At 40.3% G+C, this 17,690-nt stretch overlaps 1 protein-coding gene across 2 annotated transcripts in view; it reads right to left on the reverse strand.

Moving 5' to 3' along the window:
* The window catches only part of SLC27A6 (solute carrier family 27 member 6), a 65,481-nt gene extending 48,945 nt beyond the window's left edge, over positions 1-16,536 (reverse strand). Inside the window, exons 1-3 of one of the 2 annotated variants that reach the window (XM_080804148.1) lie at positions 16,377-16,536; positions 15,204-15,895; positions 4,233-4,436 (exon numbers count right to left, since the gene is read on the reverse strand). In XM_080804148.1, coding sequence (XP_080660274.1) covers positions 4,233-4,436; positions 15,204-15,684 — 685 coding nt within the window. In that variant the 5' untranslated portion in view covers positions 15,685-15,895; positions 16,377-16,536. Of the gene's footprint in view, positions 1-4,232; positions 4,437-15,203; positions 16,234-16,376 lie in introns of those variants that run through there. The other variant, XM_080804147.1, reaches the window with a different exon arrangement.
* Positions 16,537-17,690: the final 1,154 nt, after the last annotated feature.

Below are 17,690 nucleotides of genomic sequence, written 5' to 3' on the forward strand. Positions count from 1 at the left end.
CTGCTTATTCCTCCAGCTCCCTTCTACATTTGACTCGTTTTACCCTTTCAGCTTCTTGTCTGAGGAATCTGAACCATTCGCAAGTCAAATCCGAAAGACGCTGGCAGTCATGAATCCTCCAAGAAAATGTCCGGGATGACGAAATCAATCAGTCCACAAATCCTACTCATGCACACACAGCTCCTAGCCAGGATCTGTTTTGGGGGTTTTTGTGTGTGTTTCAGTGTCTGCACTTTAAATATGAACTGACAGCCAAAGGTCACCAGTTATTTAAGGAAATCCTCTAAGATAAAGGATAGAGACCAAAATAAACCAAAAGATAAGAGGTTGTTGGTAAAAAAGGAGACAAGGTGAAGAGATATTTTCAAAAAAATTATCACTAATATTCTGAGAGATACAACATAACAAGTAATCAATAATACAAAAATAGCCTGCTACACAATGAAGCATTTTCAGAAAACAGAGGTTTAAAAGATAAATCTCTCAGAAAGTAGATGAAAAATAAGGAAGGAAAATGGGATAGAAAAGATTAGAAAATTAATAACTCAGTCCAGGAGGGCCAATCTTTAAAAAGTTTGAGTTTCAAAGACAAAAGAATGAACAAACAAATACAATAGGAGGGACTGTATAGAAAGAACAACAATAAAGAAGGAAAAAGAAGGGGATGTAGAACTTTTTTTCAATTTCCAAGTATCTAGAATTGCAAGATATGAGTTTCTAGACTGAAAAGGCTTACAAATTTCCCAATAAAATGGATAAATAAGACTAATCCCAGTACAAGTCATCACCAGATTAGAGACTACTAAAGACTCTCAGAAGGTTAAAAAATTCCCCCCAAAGAAAGAGAAAAATAACCAGCTAGCATGTAAAGGGTGAGAAATCAGAAAGAAAACAATGTCTCACTGTGTGGAAGTCAGAAGACAGTGGGATGTCCTTACAGCCAGGGATAAAAATTGTGTTTAACTTAGAATGCTACACAAACAAGGATAAAGGTATTTCCAGATGTGAGGATTTACAGATTTTACCTCCTAAATACTCTTCTTTTTAAAAAAGATTTATTTATTTTAAAGAAACAGAGAGAGAAAGAGCAAGCATGAGAGACTGCCTGCATGCAAGCATGGGGAGGGGCAGAAGGAGAGTGGGAGAATCTCCAGCAGACCCCCTCTAAGCATGGAGCCTGCCATGGGGTTTGATCTCCTGACCCTGAGATCATGACCTGAGCCAAAACCAACAATCCGATGCTCAACCTACTGAGCCACCCAAGAGCTCCCCTCTTAAATACTCTTTAGGAGGCAGCTACTGAAATCAGTGCAGTGATAAAATAAGAAGTAAACTGGGGCACCTGGGTGGCTCAGTGGGTTAAGCCTCTGCCTTCTGCTCAGGTCATGATCTCAGGGTCCTGGGATTGAGCCCCACATTGGGCTCTCTGCTCAGCGGGGAGCCTGCTTCCCCCTCTCTCTGCCTGCCTCTCTGCCTACTTGTGATCTCTGTCAAATAAATCAATAAAAATCTTTTTAAAAAAATGAAAAGTAAACTGAGGAAACTAATTTAGAATCTAGAAATTAGGGGATTAAGAAAAAGAAAAGAACTGAAGGGAATTCCCAGGACAATGGTGAAAAAAGACAGGACAGCCAGAGAGTGAGGGCTTGAGAATGAAATCACAGAGAAGCTCCAGGCAAAAGGTGGCCAAGAACAAAGGCTTGACAACATACAGACTATCTTACCAATATCAAAGGTGAGTTATCTTTTTGACAAAGGGGAAAGTAGGAACCAGCAAGAAGTGTATAGAAAATTAAGGAAGCAAGGAAACAAATAAAAATAATGGTCAATCCCAGGTTGGGGGGAATTTTACATGGAAGGCATAACAGTGTTTACTAAGTTATGATAACTGATACCAATCCAGTCAAAATTCACAAAAACACATTATTAGTGTGACATTGGGGAAAGAATGTGTCTCCACCAGAGAGAAAGAAATGAATGGAGAGAGAGAGTGGTTGGTGAGAGAAGACAAATCATCATTTTCATCATGGAAAATCAGTAGATACTCTTCAGTAAGCATCTACTAAGTATCCAGTAAGATACGCCTTTTATGCAAAGAAATGGAAGTGATTCTAAAAATAAAGATCTAAAAATGTTGACTGTAGTTGGTTTGGAGAAGGAGAAATGGGGAAGGAAGTTATAAGTGTACTTTTCTCTAAAATTTCTAAAAGTATTAGAATTTATCTCTGAGCTATAGAACTTTAACATAAATATAAAATAAAATAAAAATCAGTAGTGCTTTTGCTTTCGGCCTGTTATATAAATGCATAGAACAATCTGGTTTCAATCTTGGAAAGTGAAAGCTGTTATTAGTGGCTCTGGCTTATTGTCTTTTTTTTTTTTTTTTTTTTGATAGAGTATATGCAAGCTAGCAGAAGGGGGGAGGGGTAGAGGGAGAGAGAATCTTTTTTTTTTTTTTAAGATTTTATTTATTTATTTGACAGACAGAGATCACAAGTAGGCAGAGAGGCAGGCAGAGAGAGAGGGGGAAACAGGCTCCCTGCTGAGCAGAGAGCCCGATGGGGGGCTTGATCCCAGGACCCTGGGATCATGACCTGAGCCGAAAGCAGAGGCCTTAACCCACTGAGCCACCCAGGTGCCCCGAGGGAGAGAGAATCTTAAGCAGGCTCCATGCTCAGTGCAGAGCCTGATGAGGGGCTCAAACTCATGACGTTGTGATCATGGCCTGAGACAGAATCAAGTGCTCAATGTCAACTAACTGAGTCCCCAGACACCACCACCCTCCACCCCACCCTATTCTCTTTGGGCCTTGGGATGGGGAAGTGGTAAAGAATGTTTGGAAGACCAATCACTTTCTATTTTTTACAAGAAAACAGCCATACAGATAAATTGGTTAAGTACCTTCAGTTGAAAGTTTTCAAAGCATTTCTGAAATTTCACTGTCTCTTTCAAAGTCCAAAGTCAGACTGAATGTATGCTGACAACCTGAGACACATGAGCACTTTCCAGTTCATTTATCAAAGCTGTTCTAGACATCAAAACTATAGTCTACTCTCCAGTCTAAAAGATCATTGTTAGCCTCTAAAGAGTAAATAAAAGAGACAGACACACACACATAGAAAGAGAAAAGAAAAAGAGAAAAGAAAACTTTACTTATGCAATAGTAGTTTGCTTACAATACCACCAGTGCTTAGGAAATAAGTTAACAGAATATTTTTCCTTGCTCTAATTCAAACACCTGATCATCTTCACACTAACGACAAAAGCTTATTTGGCCTATCATAATATTTGGCTATCATAATATTTGGCCTATTCACCTTTTCCTAAGAGTCAATTAGGTTTAACATTTCTTTTGAATTCTAAGGCGGTTTAATTATTCTTTTTATTTTTGGGTGTTATGATTTTTTTACCTACAAAAAGGGAGGGGGAGATGTTTAGTTACTTGATTCTATTTTGTATCTTTTCCTAACTCCCCACTGCTTTGAAGACTTTCTGTTTGTCACACATTCCAATCTCCCTAAGGAAAAGTAGGAGAGCCTGCTCCCCATGCTTAAACTACAGCTATAGCTGGACTGTGTTTAGGATTTAAGATGGCACATAAGAACACAGAAGGCTATTTTAACTTTTTTTTTTTTTGGATAGACTGAGATCACAAGTAAGCAGAGATGCAGGCGGGGTGGGGGGGCAAGCTCCCCACTGAGCAGAAAGCCTGTTGTCGGGCTCAATTCCAGGACCCTGGGATCATGACCCGAGCTGAAGGCAGAGGCTTTAACCCACTGAGCCACCCAGGTGCCCCCAGAAGGCTATTTTAAAGTAGACCGATGGATTTTTTGATCCAGGAAGATAATTCGAAACTACATAAATGAATCTCCTCATTTTACGTATCAGGAATCTTAAGGAATAGAAAAGCTAGCAGGTATCTTGCCAATAAGCTGGCCAAATTTCACACTCAGAGCAACTGGGCTAGATCAAGGTCTTCACTCATTTCAAGGTCTTCGATGACACCTGCAGAAAATCTTTCTAAATGAGACAATGGCCAAGTGAACATGGTAACTTGCTAAGTCATGGTGAGAGCAAATTCATCTAAGTTTGAGAGTTCTAAGATCTAAGAACCTTGGGACCTCTTGAATGCATGCTTTCTCAGAGTTTTGGTGAGTACCCACGACGGCAACTCCTGTTGCTTTGCAAATATGTTGTATTCTTTTTAATTCTCGAGAAGAAATGGATCCTACCTGTAGTTCCGGATGTAAAAATATAAAGATGAGGAGACTTGAGACTTGAAGCCACATGGTAGCTGCGGGGTACTGGCCTGTCAGATGCCATGCTTAGTTTTTCTTTGAGTGAAGTTATGCCCTGTGGAACAGAATCGCTCATCCCCCAAACAGTGATACCTTCTGGGAGGCTTGGAAGGATTTCTTCTACAGTTTCAAGCAGATCTAAAAACCAGAGGTTAAGGAAGAGAGAAATAAAACATAAATCTCAAATCATTAACTTGTGTTTTCTTTTCTCTGCTGGAACATGGATAAATGTCACTATCATGCTGACTTCATCTTCAATGGGATAATTAATATCATAGCCATTTTATGATTCTGATTCAACAGGACCAACTGAAAGGGAAATCTGGTTACCACCTGATGTAATAAATGCAAATAGGCTGATTCAGATAAAATTCTGGAGACACCATTGTTCAGATTATGATTTTTTTTCTAATTTTTAAATGAAACTCTATTTTTATATTCTGCTTTAAATCTACACTCAGGATACCACAGTAAACATTTTCATTGAAATAGATCTCGGTAGCTCATTATTCCCCAAAGCCATCTATCAGTGTATCACTGATTAACTCTACTATAACACAATACATTCAGGAAACTCTCCTGACCCCTTTGGAGTCCTTAGATCATTATGGTTTACACACTGTTTCTGAGCCAAAAGTTAAGTGAGGAAATTTAGAGATGCCCTTTTCTCTAGATCAGGTTATCCAAAGGTGAAAGACTTTGAAATCAAAATGATGAAATGAATGCCTTCTATAACAGGCAACAAGGTCCCCAGGGCCTGGCAAGGTGGGAGCAGACTGAAGACAGCACAACCTCCATCCGCAGCAGTGTGGGATCCAAGGGTCGCCTACAGACAACAGCAAGCAAAAAGAAAGCTAGAAGTAGAAAAGCCTGAAATGCGGGTGTCTTCAGGCCTGAAGAACTTGAGAATCTCACCTCACAAGACTAAAGGTCTGGGCTGCAATTCAGATTTCAGAAAGGGAAAAAAGGATACATCTCCCAGGAAGTCTCTACTGTACAGAAAACAAAAGAGTACCGGGAGAGGAGAGGCTATGTTGCATTAATTTGGGAGACTGAACCCAAACTTTTTCATTTGGCCATTAATGTAGAAGAAAACCTTATTTGCTCAGGAGGAGCTGGTAGAGAAGAAGAGAAGCGGAAGGTGGGCGTGAGTCCCTGAGGAGGAAATATTTATTAAGGTATCCAGCACTCTGCAGGATATAAAAGAAGCAGAGCCTCATCATTCCCAGAGTCTTTTGTGTAAGCCAGTGAGGCCTCATAGTTTTTGCTAGAGTAGATACATAGTTATTCACAGTCTCAAAATACCTTTAAAATTTAACACTTCCCTACTTTAATATGGATCTCTAACACGGAAGTTTGACTTTTGTATTCTACAAAGGTGCTCCAGTTTCAGTGTGGTATTCCTATAAAATGTCCTATTTGTCTAAGTTATAAGGGATTTCTGAGCACTACATTACTTATCTTAAAATCCACCTTAACATCCTTAGAAATACTAAGTGGTAATACCCCCCTGGATTTTGGAGTTAATGCAAGGAATGAATGCCAGAGATTACCAGCAACTGCCAAAAGTTAGGAAGAGGCAAAGGAAAACTTTTTCCTAAATCCTTTAGAGGGAGTGTGGCCCAAAAGACACTTTTATTTTGGACTTCTAGCCCCCAGAATGGCGAGGGTATAAATTTCTTCTGTTTTATGCAACCCAGTTTGCAGGAGTTTATTATAGCAGCCCTGGAAAATTAATACATCAAGTCACAAGTTGGTGGACAGAACTGTTATTATAACCTGTGGCTAATTATCCCTAAAATCTATACATTACCTCATAAAAGAAATCAATTATGAAAAATAATGTTATTAAATGTAAAATATACCCTGGTTAAAAGCCCAAGTACATGTAAATATGAACCTTTCCATCCAAGCAATTATATTTTTTTCTAAATTTTTATCCAAACTTCAAGAATACTTACAAGATATATTCTGCTTTGAAGCTGAACTTGGTGTCCTGCATTAAACATTTTTCTGGAAATGGAAATCAGTATCTGGCAACCTCAAAAAGCCATTTGTCAGCCACTATTTAGTTCTACTATAATATAACACATTTGAGAAGGACTCGTGACTTAGTTCCTCAAAATCTATAATCCAGACTGATCACAAAGAAACAACAAGAGAAACACGTCAAATTAGACCAAGTATTTCACAAATAAAACCACCAAGGAAACACAGATAATGATAAGGAGTTCATATGCAGGGGGTAGGGAGGCAGACTGGGACTTGAATTTCTTTGAATTAATTTTTATTTCTGTCACAAATCCACATAAAATAAACTGTAAGAGTCCAGAGTTCCACTAAGTATGTACAGCGTGCTGCTAGCTATAGATTGCTTTGGTAAGAAGTGAAAAATCACAGGGAATGGTGGGGGAAGAATAAGCCACAAATGAAAAAACAGGACAAACAAATTATCAAGACTTTCTGCTTTCTTTTGTGTTATTGTTGTTTTTGACAGGGTGGCTGGGGGTGGGGGCAGAGGCAGAAGCAGAGAGAGAATCTTAAGCAGGCTCCGCACCCAGCTCAGAGCCCAAACCAGGGCCCAACCTCACAACTCTAAGATCAAGGACATGAGCCTAAATCTAGAGTCCGATGCTTAACCCATTGAGCCAACCAGGCACCCCTAATCTTGTTTTAATGACTCTTTCTGGCAATTTGAATGTATAAGTACAAGTCTCTGAACTGACTCATTTCATTATCTTCATTTCAAATTTCTTGTCTGGAACTGTAAATTAATAGCAAAAACTTAAAATGTTTGTAATGATATGTAAGTCTAAGTAGTCAAAAAAAAAAAAAGTGCAGAGAAAGTTATAATGTGATTAATTGTGGCTCCAAATCTTTTTTTGGAATTGTAGAGTCTATAAAGAAACACTCAATTTTTACAATGAGTGATGAGTTTTAGAAGAAAAAGGAAGTGAGCAGATTCCTAAGAATTAGAGGAAATACAATTTAGTTCCTTCATAGGTTAAAATTTAATTGACTTGACTCAGCTGAGACATTCAGAATTCTATAGAATTTCATTAAATTATTTCTTCAGTAGTCATAGGTAATGTGGTCGAGGATACTGAAAACTGAAATAAAAACTTGGAAAGTCTTGTAGAGGATAAAAAAAATGAAGATTTATTTATCACTGTCAATCTTCCTTAATAAAACGAAAAGGTTCAGTGTCATTTTGAAAGTAAATTCTGAATAGTAAGTCCTGACACAAAATAGCACATTTTTCAATACCTAGAGGGCACTTGGCTGTGGTTTCAGGAAGATTTACTCTTCAGTGAAGGAAGGGTACTACCATCAAAACTTGTCAAACTGTGAGCACCCCAGATGAATGTTGTGTGTTCTAATCCACACCTCTGCTCAGGGCACCTGGTGCCCACAGGCAGTGGGTGCGGGATAGAGATCTGGTTATGGAATTGAGCTCTGCCCAAGAGATCCCCTGGAGAAGCAGGTCGTGACAGAAAACTGTTGTAAGAAAATGAGACACCTGAATATTCTATGATCCTGAACAAAGTCTACCGCAAAGGACGAGGCTGTAATGTAGAAGGCTTTCATCACAATAGGGTCCTTTTAGGAAACACTTTTTTATTTCTCATATACACAAGGCACTTCAATAGGTAGCACTGCAAGCATTAGCATCAAAACAGGTAAATTAGAGGGCTTCCTTAGTGGCTCAATTAGGTAAGCATCTGATTTTAGCTCAGGTCATCATCTCGGGGGCCCGGGATGGAGTCCCAGATTGGCTCCCCACCGTGCTGGGTGTCTGCTTCTCCCTCTCCCACTCCCTCTGCCCATACCCCACTTTCTCTCTCTCAAATAAATAAATAAATTCTTAAAAAAAAAAAAAGGTAAGTTATGAACTCTACTTATGATCCTCCAGCACTTTTTGTACCAATTAATTTGTTTCTACATCATATCTCTTATTCATATTACTGAAAACGCAATGAGTAAAATCTAACATATCTCTCTACTATGCCATTTAGTATGAATCATGTTTTTCATCCTACATTAAAAACTTTTAAAGTTATCTTATTTTACAATGCTTTCAAAGGAATTGCTTGTAGCTCTTAATACATTGGCAAACACTGAAACTTTTAGGCGTGAAGACAACTTACATGGAATTCAGGGACAAATGGTTACCTTGAACTTTCCACATTCCAAAGCAATAATCACACAGAATCCAAAATGAAACTGTAGATCTCATTTCATGCTTATAAATATCATCCTACCACTTAGATAAATATCATCCTACCACTTAGAGAAGCTCAGCAAGTTTGACATAGAAAGCATGGGCAAGCTCTGGTTTCTAACAAAACTGATGCTTAAGTAAGCAACGTCCTAAGGCAATTCATAACAGGTTAGAAACACACCTCACCATGAAAAATGTGCCAGCTATTCTGACAAATATTACTTTATTAATAATCATTATAACCCTAGGAAGTCCACAGAAGCACAAGTCTTTCAATTGTGATAACATATTCTTCCCTGAAATGATTTTATTAGCTGCCCTGAATATATGCACATAAGTTTGCAAGTGGGCTTGTGTGTTTTCACTCTCAGCTGTTTTGAGGGACAAAGAGCATATTTATTATTGGTAAAACTGTGCAAGAAAGTAAAAAGCAGAACACTTCATTTGATTTTATTTCTAGCACATCTCCCACTGCCAGTGAATAATTATTACCCAAATGGGACCACACCGCCATGATGTATTTCGTATACATTTCATATTCATATACATTTTTTCAATGGCAAAGTAGTAAAAACCAGTAAATGCACAGAAATGCTCTCCAGACACAGACTAATCAGCAAGTAAACTATAAATTGGGAAAAGGCAATTCCAAGGTAGTATGTCTACAAGATTCATACACCATCAGAGTTATTTTCCACATTCCTTTTTGGTTATAAATGGAAGAATCCTCCTTTTCTTGGCCAGAGAAGAGCTAACCATCTGGCTCCTAACTTGTCTGACACCATTCCAGCCCTAGCTGCTGAGGGTTGGGAAGAAGATATGTCCGCAATGCTACTGGGGAGGACCGAACAGCTGCTTAAAACGAGTCCGCCTGGGTCACATGCCATGTGCCTGGATCTGCCTCCCAAAGGCCTTCTGCCAAAAGCAAAGGTAGACATTCTTACTCTGCATATATGTCTCTGCTGCCTCGTAATTAAAATAATTATGGCGACCAATTATTAAATATATACTATGGTCCAGGGACTTTGTTCTGTTCTTTACGTTTAATTCACACAAGACCCACTGATACCCACTGATTATCTGCTATGTCAGTTAATGGCAGAGTTAGGGTTCAAGCCCATGTTTGCCTGACTCCAAGATGTGTATTTCTCCCACTTCACACAGCCACTTCTCTGAGCAGGCACAATCTCCTTTTAAATAGTTTTTGCTCCTGCCAGCATTCAAACATCTTTCCCTTATAGTGAACACATATTCAGCAGATACTGTAAATAAGAACCCCAGTCAGTGAACCCATGATCAGACAAGAAAAAAACCACAAGTGTATCAGTGCTTAGAACACTGTCTTTTCCAGTGAGGGAACCTTCCTATTGAAATGAGCTTTTTCTTTTGGAATGGAGGTCATCTTTGACTGAGCTGAGTCTAAAATGGAAAATAAAAATGCAAAACAGCCATTCATTCTACTAAATGTAGGTAAAAATATAAAAATGTCCTAAAAATGAATATAGATAGATGTGAGGTTATCACAATATCTAGATTAAATAATAAAAGTTTACAGGAGCCATGTTTCTTATCTATCTGAATACATATACTTTTCTATAAAACTTAAAGGGTTTTTATTTTTCCTCTAACCCTTCCTCTTGGTTTTTAAAAAGCAGATGTCTTTATGGCTGAAAGTCATTTGGAGAATTACAGTGGCTTGATTCTTAACTGGAACATCTGCCCTTCACAGTCTGAACGCAATGGTTCAGGAAAACTAACAGGGTAAATCTGCCTGCATTACTGTAAGTTATTAGAGCCTTTTTTTGTGAGCAGGAACACAAAACCTTTGCAAACATGTTGATACTACTGAATACAAAGTAAAAGATTTCAGGGTAATATTAATATATATTTTTTAGTTATCCACTTAGAATAATTTGTGTATATTAAGATAGCAAAGAGTACAAAATACATACATGCAACTAAATCTGAAACTTTGGGGATGCTTAGTGTATCTAAAGCACTTCCTACTTTCGGGGAGTCATGAGTCTAACAACTAGCAACATTTATATAAAATAACACAACAAAGAAATTCCACTGACACATCTACTACCAAAATCAATTACCAAATTGATAGCGGTGGGACAATGTATTAGCAAAAGTATGCAAGTAAGTAAGTTACTGAGTGTCCATATGTACCATGAGGTCATTCATTCATCCTGGCAATATATATTTGTTGAGCATCTCCTTTGTGCTAAGCTTTGAGAATTTAGTAGCGAACAAGACAAACTTCTTCCACTCAAAGAGCTTACATCCCGGTTCCAGGCCTCCTCCTCAGAGTCCACACTAGAACTTTACCATATCAGTGGGTCACTGTGAAGAACCATACTACACCTGAGGTAAGACGGGTTAGTGGAAAAGATACTGAAAGCAAGTAGGTGGATAGATGGAAGGTTAGAGACAGGGTAGGAAAGGCGGTGGGGAAGGAAGGGATAAGGAAAGGAAAGGAAACAATGGCGATGGGGGAAAGAACACGAGCAGGAGGACAAAGACAAAGGTGTACCCAGCAGGCTTTCACATCAGAAATGCTAGTTCCAATCTGTACATTGCTTCTTCTACATGTGTGAGCTCTAGGAGATGGCTTGCCTGCTTTAAGCCATGCTTCTGCTCCCTTTAAAACGAGGTTATGGCTGTGATGAGGCTCACATAAGACAATATATATAAAAACAATTTGTAACTCATAAAGTACTTTAGAAATAGAAGAGATTATTATTATTTATTGTTAACATTATAATTGCTAAATAGATCAAAGAATATAATTGCTTAGACTTTTTAAAGTGATACACAAGCATGATAAACATTTTCCTGTTTATTCTAAATAAAGAGAAAAGCATATAGAGGTAGATGATGATCTTGGCCACAGCCACTAATAGTAATAATAACAGTTGAAATATTGGGAGGAAAGGATTAGGTTTAACCTAACACTATTTAATTTTGAGTAAGCACTGAAATTTTCCAGGGAAATCTGAAATGCCATTTGATACATCTTCAAAACCATGTTATACAGATAGGAAACCTGGCAAGTACTTTTGAACCTTCAGACTGTGAGAGAAAGGAATAAGAGCTGTAAAAACATTTAATTTTTTCTAGTTACCTGTATGTGAAAAACCTTTGTCTGTATATTGCCAACTTCTATTTTACTATTTCTATATAACTGGAATGTATATTTTTTCATAGTTATATGAAAAGGGGGCTGACAGCCTCAGAAACAATTGGGCTATATTATATAGTACAGTACAGTCTTATATCAGAGATCAGTTTTTGAATCTTTGCTCTGCAAACTAAGTTGTGTTAAACTAGACATCCTCAGTGAACTTCTCTCCCTCTGCTGCCAATATACAGCTCTGTACCTGCCTCTCAGAATCAATGAGAGTATCTTTACCTAATCAGCCTTGAGTAAAGGGCAACTGTTAATATTTTTGTTAATGACAGTAAAAATTTGGTAGATGAGTTGATATATTTTGCTTTGACTTATTCCTTTTTTTAAAAAAAGATTTTATTTATTTGTTTGACAGAAAGAACACAAGTAGGCAGAGAGGCAGTCAGAGAAAGAGGGAGGAGCAGGCTCCCCACTGAGCGGGAGCCCGATGGGGCTCGATCCCAGGACCCCGGGACCATGACCTGAGTTGAAGGCAGCTGCTTAACCGACTGAGCCACCCAGGCGCCCCTGCTTTGACTTATTCCTGAAGACAGAATTATAAGACATTATTTGGGGGCTCCTGGGTGGCTCAGCTTGAAATCCCCTTGATTTCAGCTCAGCTCATGATCTCAGGGTCCTGAGATGGAGCCTGATTTTGGGCTCCACACTCAGCAGGGAGTCTGCTTGAGATTGTCTCCTTTTGCCCCTCCCTCTGCTCACTCTGTCCCTCTCTCTAAATAAATAAATAAGTAAATACAATATATATATATTTTTTAAAATTATCTGGCGTGCCTATAAAACCTGTTTGAAGCAAGTTCTATACAACTTCTGGAAAGTAAAATGTTGTTAAAACATACCAAAGTAAGGTGTTCGAGGTCCTTCGCCAAACTACTTACTAGCCTTTTTTATAGCTATCTAATTAGATTGTATCAGCAAAATCCAAGTAAGTTTCCTTATTAAAAGCCCAAGATGACTTTATAATAATAATAACAGCAATTATTTCAATTCACTACAGCTCCAGTTAGTACATACAAGCCACTCAGCTAGTCATTTTACAAGAGCTACATCATTTAATCTCAAAATTACATTGTGAAGTAGATTGGTATTGTCACCATTTTACAACAAAGTAAAATGAGACCCAGGGCACCTGATGACCTTTTCCTCAATGACACAGCTAAGAAGTGGTAGACCATATATGAAATCCAAATCTGTCTGGCTTATCTCCATCTAAACCCTCTGATTCATTTCTTTCTCAATACATTTTCCCTGGGGATATAATGGTTTAATGACACATCTCTATTAGAAACATTCCATGAGAACCTAAGACATCTAAAATTTAAAGCTCTAAAAACTGTATGTATATATTTTTCACTAATTTGACTCAAGATGCCAAGAATACGCTATATTGGGCTAAGAGCTTCGAATACAGAAAAGTCCCCTTGATAAGCCACATCTTACCAAAAAAACAAAACAAAACAACAACAAAAAACCCCCAAAACCCAAAACACACAACAACCTAGGAAGTACATAAAACACAATTGTCCCATCTTTGAAAAACATATGTAATTTATATATTCTAAAGTATCCTAAAGTATGCTAAAAATCTACTAATAAGATTGAAGGTTGATTTCTCTACCTATCTATTACTAAGCAGGTTGACTAAATGGTTTTGGCTTCAAACTCCAGCATCTCAAATTGATTTTTACACATAAAAACTCACCGTTGGTGTGAAAGTTATAAACAAGGAGACAATGCAATTTAGTTGTTGGCAAGCAAAACTTTCACACAAGTAGAACTGCAAAATTAATTGGTCCTAATTAGGCAACCACTCAGTCAAGAGCAAAGTTTGTTCTTTGCTGAGAGGTAACCAGCCCTATTCACTCTGAGCAGAATCCCTCAGGAGACTGGCTATATGTTTTTCAGGTTGGCTTCAATAACATGGCCACCCAAATCTTTTTAGGGATACCCTGGTCCTCTTAGTTTGCTCTTGTAAAAGGAATTTGTGGCTTCATCAACTTTTAGCACAACCTAATTTGAATTTGCTCTAGAAATTGCTATCTAAATTAGATTGAGCAATAAAATGTTAGAATATATCCAGAAATGAACAATATTATTTTCTGCTGCGCTCACATTTATCACTTGCTCCTGTTCCCCATGATGTCAAAATCCTGTTTGACTCATTTATCCTACTTATTGTTACAGTTCAGAGGAAGTTCATCACACTAGTTAACCTCTTTCCAAGATGAGGGATTGGATTTCAGTCTTGGAGGATATGACTATTGAATGGGGGGGGGTCAAAAAATAGACAAGAGAGACTATTCAGCTTCTCCACTCCTTTAGATTAAACCAGATAAAATCAGTGCTTGAGAGCAAACATTTTGCTACTTTCTCGGGTAACAAGTTGAGCTGGAAGGACAAGGCGAATGAGCAGAAATGAAAAATCTTGAAAAACTAACCTTTGTACTATATATCACCTAACCCATTATTGTGTGATATGCAAGAGTTATATAATAAAGGTTACCCGTAAAGGTCTACACTTTAGAGACTGCTAATGTATAAATGTAGATAATTTTTCCTTAATGCTCTATAAATCTAAAAACTCTTTCTGAGGTGTCAGTGTGTGTACCTATGAGTCTAAAATACTTAAGAACTTTCACTAAGGCCCTTGCTGTTGAGCCTCCTTATCCTCCACCTGCCTATCCTCATGCAAGAAAAATATGCACAAATCCATTAGATTATACCAAATAAGTATCACTGGTCATAATTCAAGTCCACTTGGTTGTGGGACCCATCTCCCTAGGTTCTTTCCTAATTAGATATTCAACCAAAACTTTGTAGTTCTGTGTCAATATGCATATCCAAAGCCTAACTCCAAGGGAGGAGGGAGAAGAACTTACTGAAGAAAGAAAAAAAAAAAAAAAGACGACAGGTGCTCAGGCACAGCTGGGGTGAGAGAGAGAGTCAGCCAAGAGCCCGCCCACTGGCTGGGAGTTGGGAACCTAACCTTGCTAGGCAAATCCTAGCTTGCAAGCTGTGCAAAATAAGAGCAGATATGAAGATAAGAATTCACGCAATTTAGGTTAAACATATTTGTTCTTCAACTGTAGTCAACCTTGAGAGTGCTACTCTTAGAGGCAGGTAGGTATTCCACCATGAAATCAAGATAAATATCCTACTCGTCACATAATCTGGTCAGATAGGACAAAATTAAAAAATTATCAAGTTCTAGCATTCACTGAAGGCATCAATAACAGTAACACCGCCCCCTCTCCCAAAGCAGTAAGAAGCAGAGAATTCAGAAAAGTTTTTGAACTTGTCTTGGTATTAACTAATCTACAACAGAGTGAGTGATGGAAACGGAAGAGGGGAAATTAAACTGCCAGTCACAGAACTGTAAAAACGGTTTTGTATCCTTACTACCACACTTCATCACACATGCAAAGCATTATTTGTGAACTGTTCTATCAAAGAAGGGCGGGGAGGGGGGAGCCCTCACCCCTTACTTTACCTGCGCCTACCACGAGGGCCTGGGGCTCACAGCTGCGGATACAGTGCAGTAGGCAGTTGGAGCGAATGTTGGAATTGAGGAAGGCCACCACGCAGCCCAGCTTGGCCAAGCCGAACCACACATGGACGAAGTCAGGCTCATTGCTCATCAGAAGAGCCACGGTGTCCCCCCTTTTCAGCGTGGAATGGTTCAGGAAGACGTGGGCCACTCTGCTACTCCTTTTGTCTACATCCTGATAGGTGTGGATGTCCCCCTCATAGATGATGAAAGGTTTCTGGGGCTGCTTCTTGGCAAGACTCAGGAATTTATCCAGGACTGTGAACAGCTCCCCTTTCAGGACGTACTTCTCCATCCGAATTCCACAGCGTACCACCTTCAGTAGGAACCAGAAATCGTCCCAGAAGTAAGGGAACAGGAGTTTCTGCAAGAAATGCAGGAAGACTATTCCAGCCGCTAGTCCTGTTAAACATGACAGGAGCATGGAGGCCACCGGGACAGAAGGCAGCTCGGATACCAGCCCTTCTCTCCAAATGCAGCTCTCCGCAGAGACCACAGGTCGTGGGGGCTACAGCCTGGCACCTGCAGTTCGCACCAGCCTTTCCGGGAGGGAGAGGGTAATCTTGAGAAACAGAATCAGAAGTGTGCACAGTAGAGGTCGCCCCAACAGATGCCGGGGATAAGGCTTGGGTCACCTGGAGGATGAGGGGAGAGCGAGCGAAATCAACGTGGGCACTTGGAGGGTCCACGGAATCTAGGAGCCCAGATCAGCGCCCCTGCCTGGCAAAAGCCCCGACGGCGGCCCGCGCCCTGCGAGGTCCTATGGCCCTCTCCAGCCCTCTCCCCGCAGGCTTGGTCAGTACCCGGAGCCTCTGCGGCCCTCAACAAGTCCCACCACCCACAGAACTTTGTCCAGAGGGCAAATGCTCTTCTTCTGAGGGTAGACTTTCCGGCGGCTGCAACTTGAAGGCTGAACTCGAGCCTGGAGAAGGCTGGGTGGCGACGGCTGAGAAATGCAGCGGCTTCCCCTCTTAACCCGCCAGAAACCGCGCGGAGGTGTCTGGGCCACGCCTCGGTCGGGGATGACCCAGGTCTAGAGAGATCCCGGTCCGAGTCCCGCCCCCGCTCCGCCCCGCGCCCCACAGCCGGGCTCCCAGGGACTCCCGACCGACGCACCGGTCTCCGGCGAGCTGCTTCCCGGCTATCGCCGCGCCGGCAGGGGTGGCTGCCTCCTGCCCCGGTCGCAGATCCCCTCCGACTGTTCTCCGGCTGGTGTATCTCTCTCCCGGGCCACCGCGGAGGTGTTGTCCGCTTACCGCCCGCCTCCGGGCTTCCAGCCGAGCCCCGCTCCGAGCGCCGCCGCTGGAACGGCTCCGGCGCCTTCGCCGCCTACTCCCTGGGCGCGCGTCCCGCCACCCCGTCAAGTGTGCAGTGACTGGGGCCTCTGCGGGAGAAAGGACCGTCCCTGGAGGGAAAGTCGGGAGCCCAGAAGTCGTGGCAAGAGTGGAGGGCAACCAGGCTGCTGGAATTAGGGCGAGGGAGTTCATTCACTAAGCAATAAAGGCAACTAAACTTAACTAGAGGTTGGAGAGGCGATTGGAAGAATTAAATATATATATATCTATCCCGACGGAAAGAGAGAGAGAAAACAACAGAAAAGCTGTCTATGAATTGGTCGGGTCAAGGGATATTTGAACTCTTCGATCATAAAACAAAACCGTGTTGTTGTTCTACAAAAAGTACTTTTAAAAAACTTACAGGTTGGAATTGACATTTATATTGAAATGTTATCCTTAAAATGCCTAGAAGCACTTTTTACAAAATCTTACAGAAATACTGATTGATGTAGAAGCTTAAGTCCATAACCACACACACACACACACACACACACACACACACACACACACACACTTTTTTTTTTTCTTTTTTTTTTTAATATAAGATACTATTGGGCGCCTGGGTGACTCAGATACTATTGGGCGCCTGGGTGACTCAGTCAGTTAAGGATCCTACTCTTGATTTTGGCTCAAGTCAGGATCTCAGGTTCTTGGGATGAGCCCAATGTGGGACTGATGCTGGGCATGGAGTCCGCTTGGGATTCTCTCTAGCCCTCCTTCCGCCCACCCCATTCCTTGCTCTCGCACTCTCAAAAAAAAGTGGGGGGAGGATACTATTTTCTGTCCTTAAAAATAACTTCTTTTTTTTTTTTTCCATTTGGTCGTTTAAACCATTACCAAGACTTCAAACTAATGATTCCCAAGGTGGGAGGGGAAATGGAGTGGAAACAAGTAATCATGAAGAATAACCATAAAATTTTATGCAATGATGAAATTTTACTGAAGGTAAGAACCTGAGGAGCATTTAATTACACACTTTTTTTCTTGCAGAAACCATCATTCCAGGCCTCTGCTTTTAAGAAGTGTGAGTACATGGTTAATTGCACATAATGAAATGATTAGCATTGCCTCACATTTCCCAGGAGGGAAATTT

This window comes from Martes martes (genome assembly GCF_963455335.1).
Source record: "Martes martes genome assembly, chromosome: 5".
In the NCBI taxonomy this organism is placed as follows: Eukaryota; Metazoa; Chordata; class Mammalia; order Carnivora; family Mustelidae; genus Martes; species Martes martes.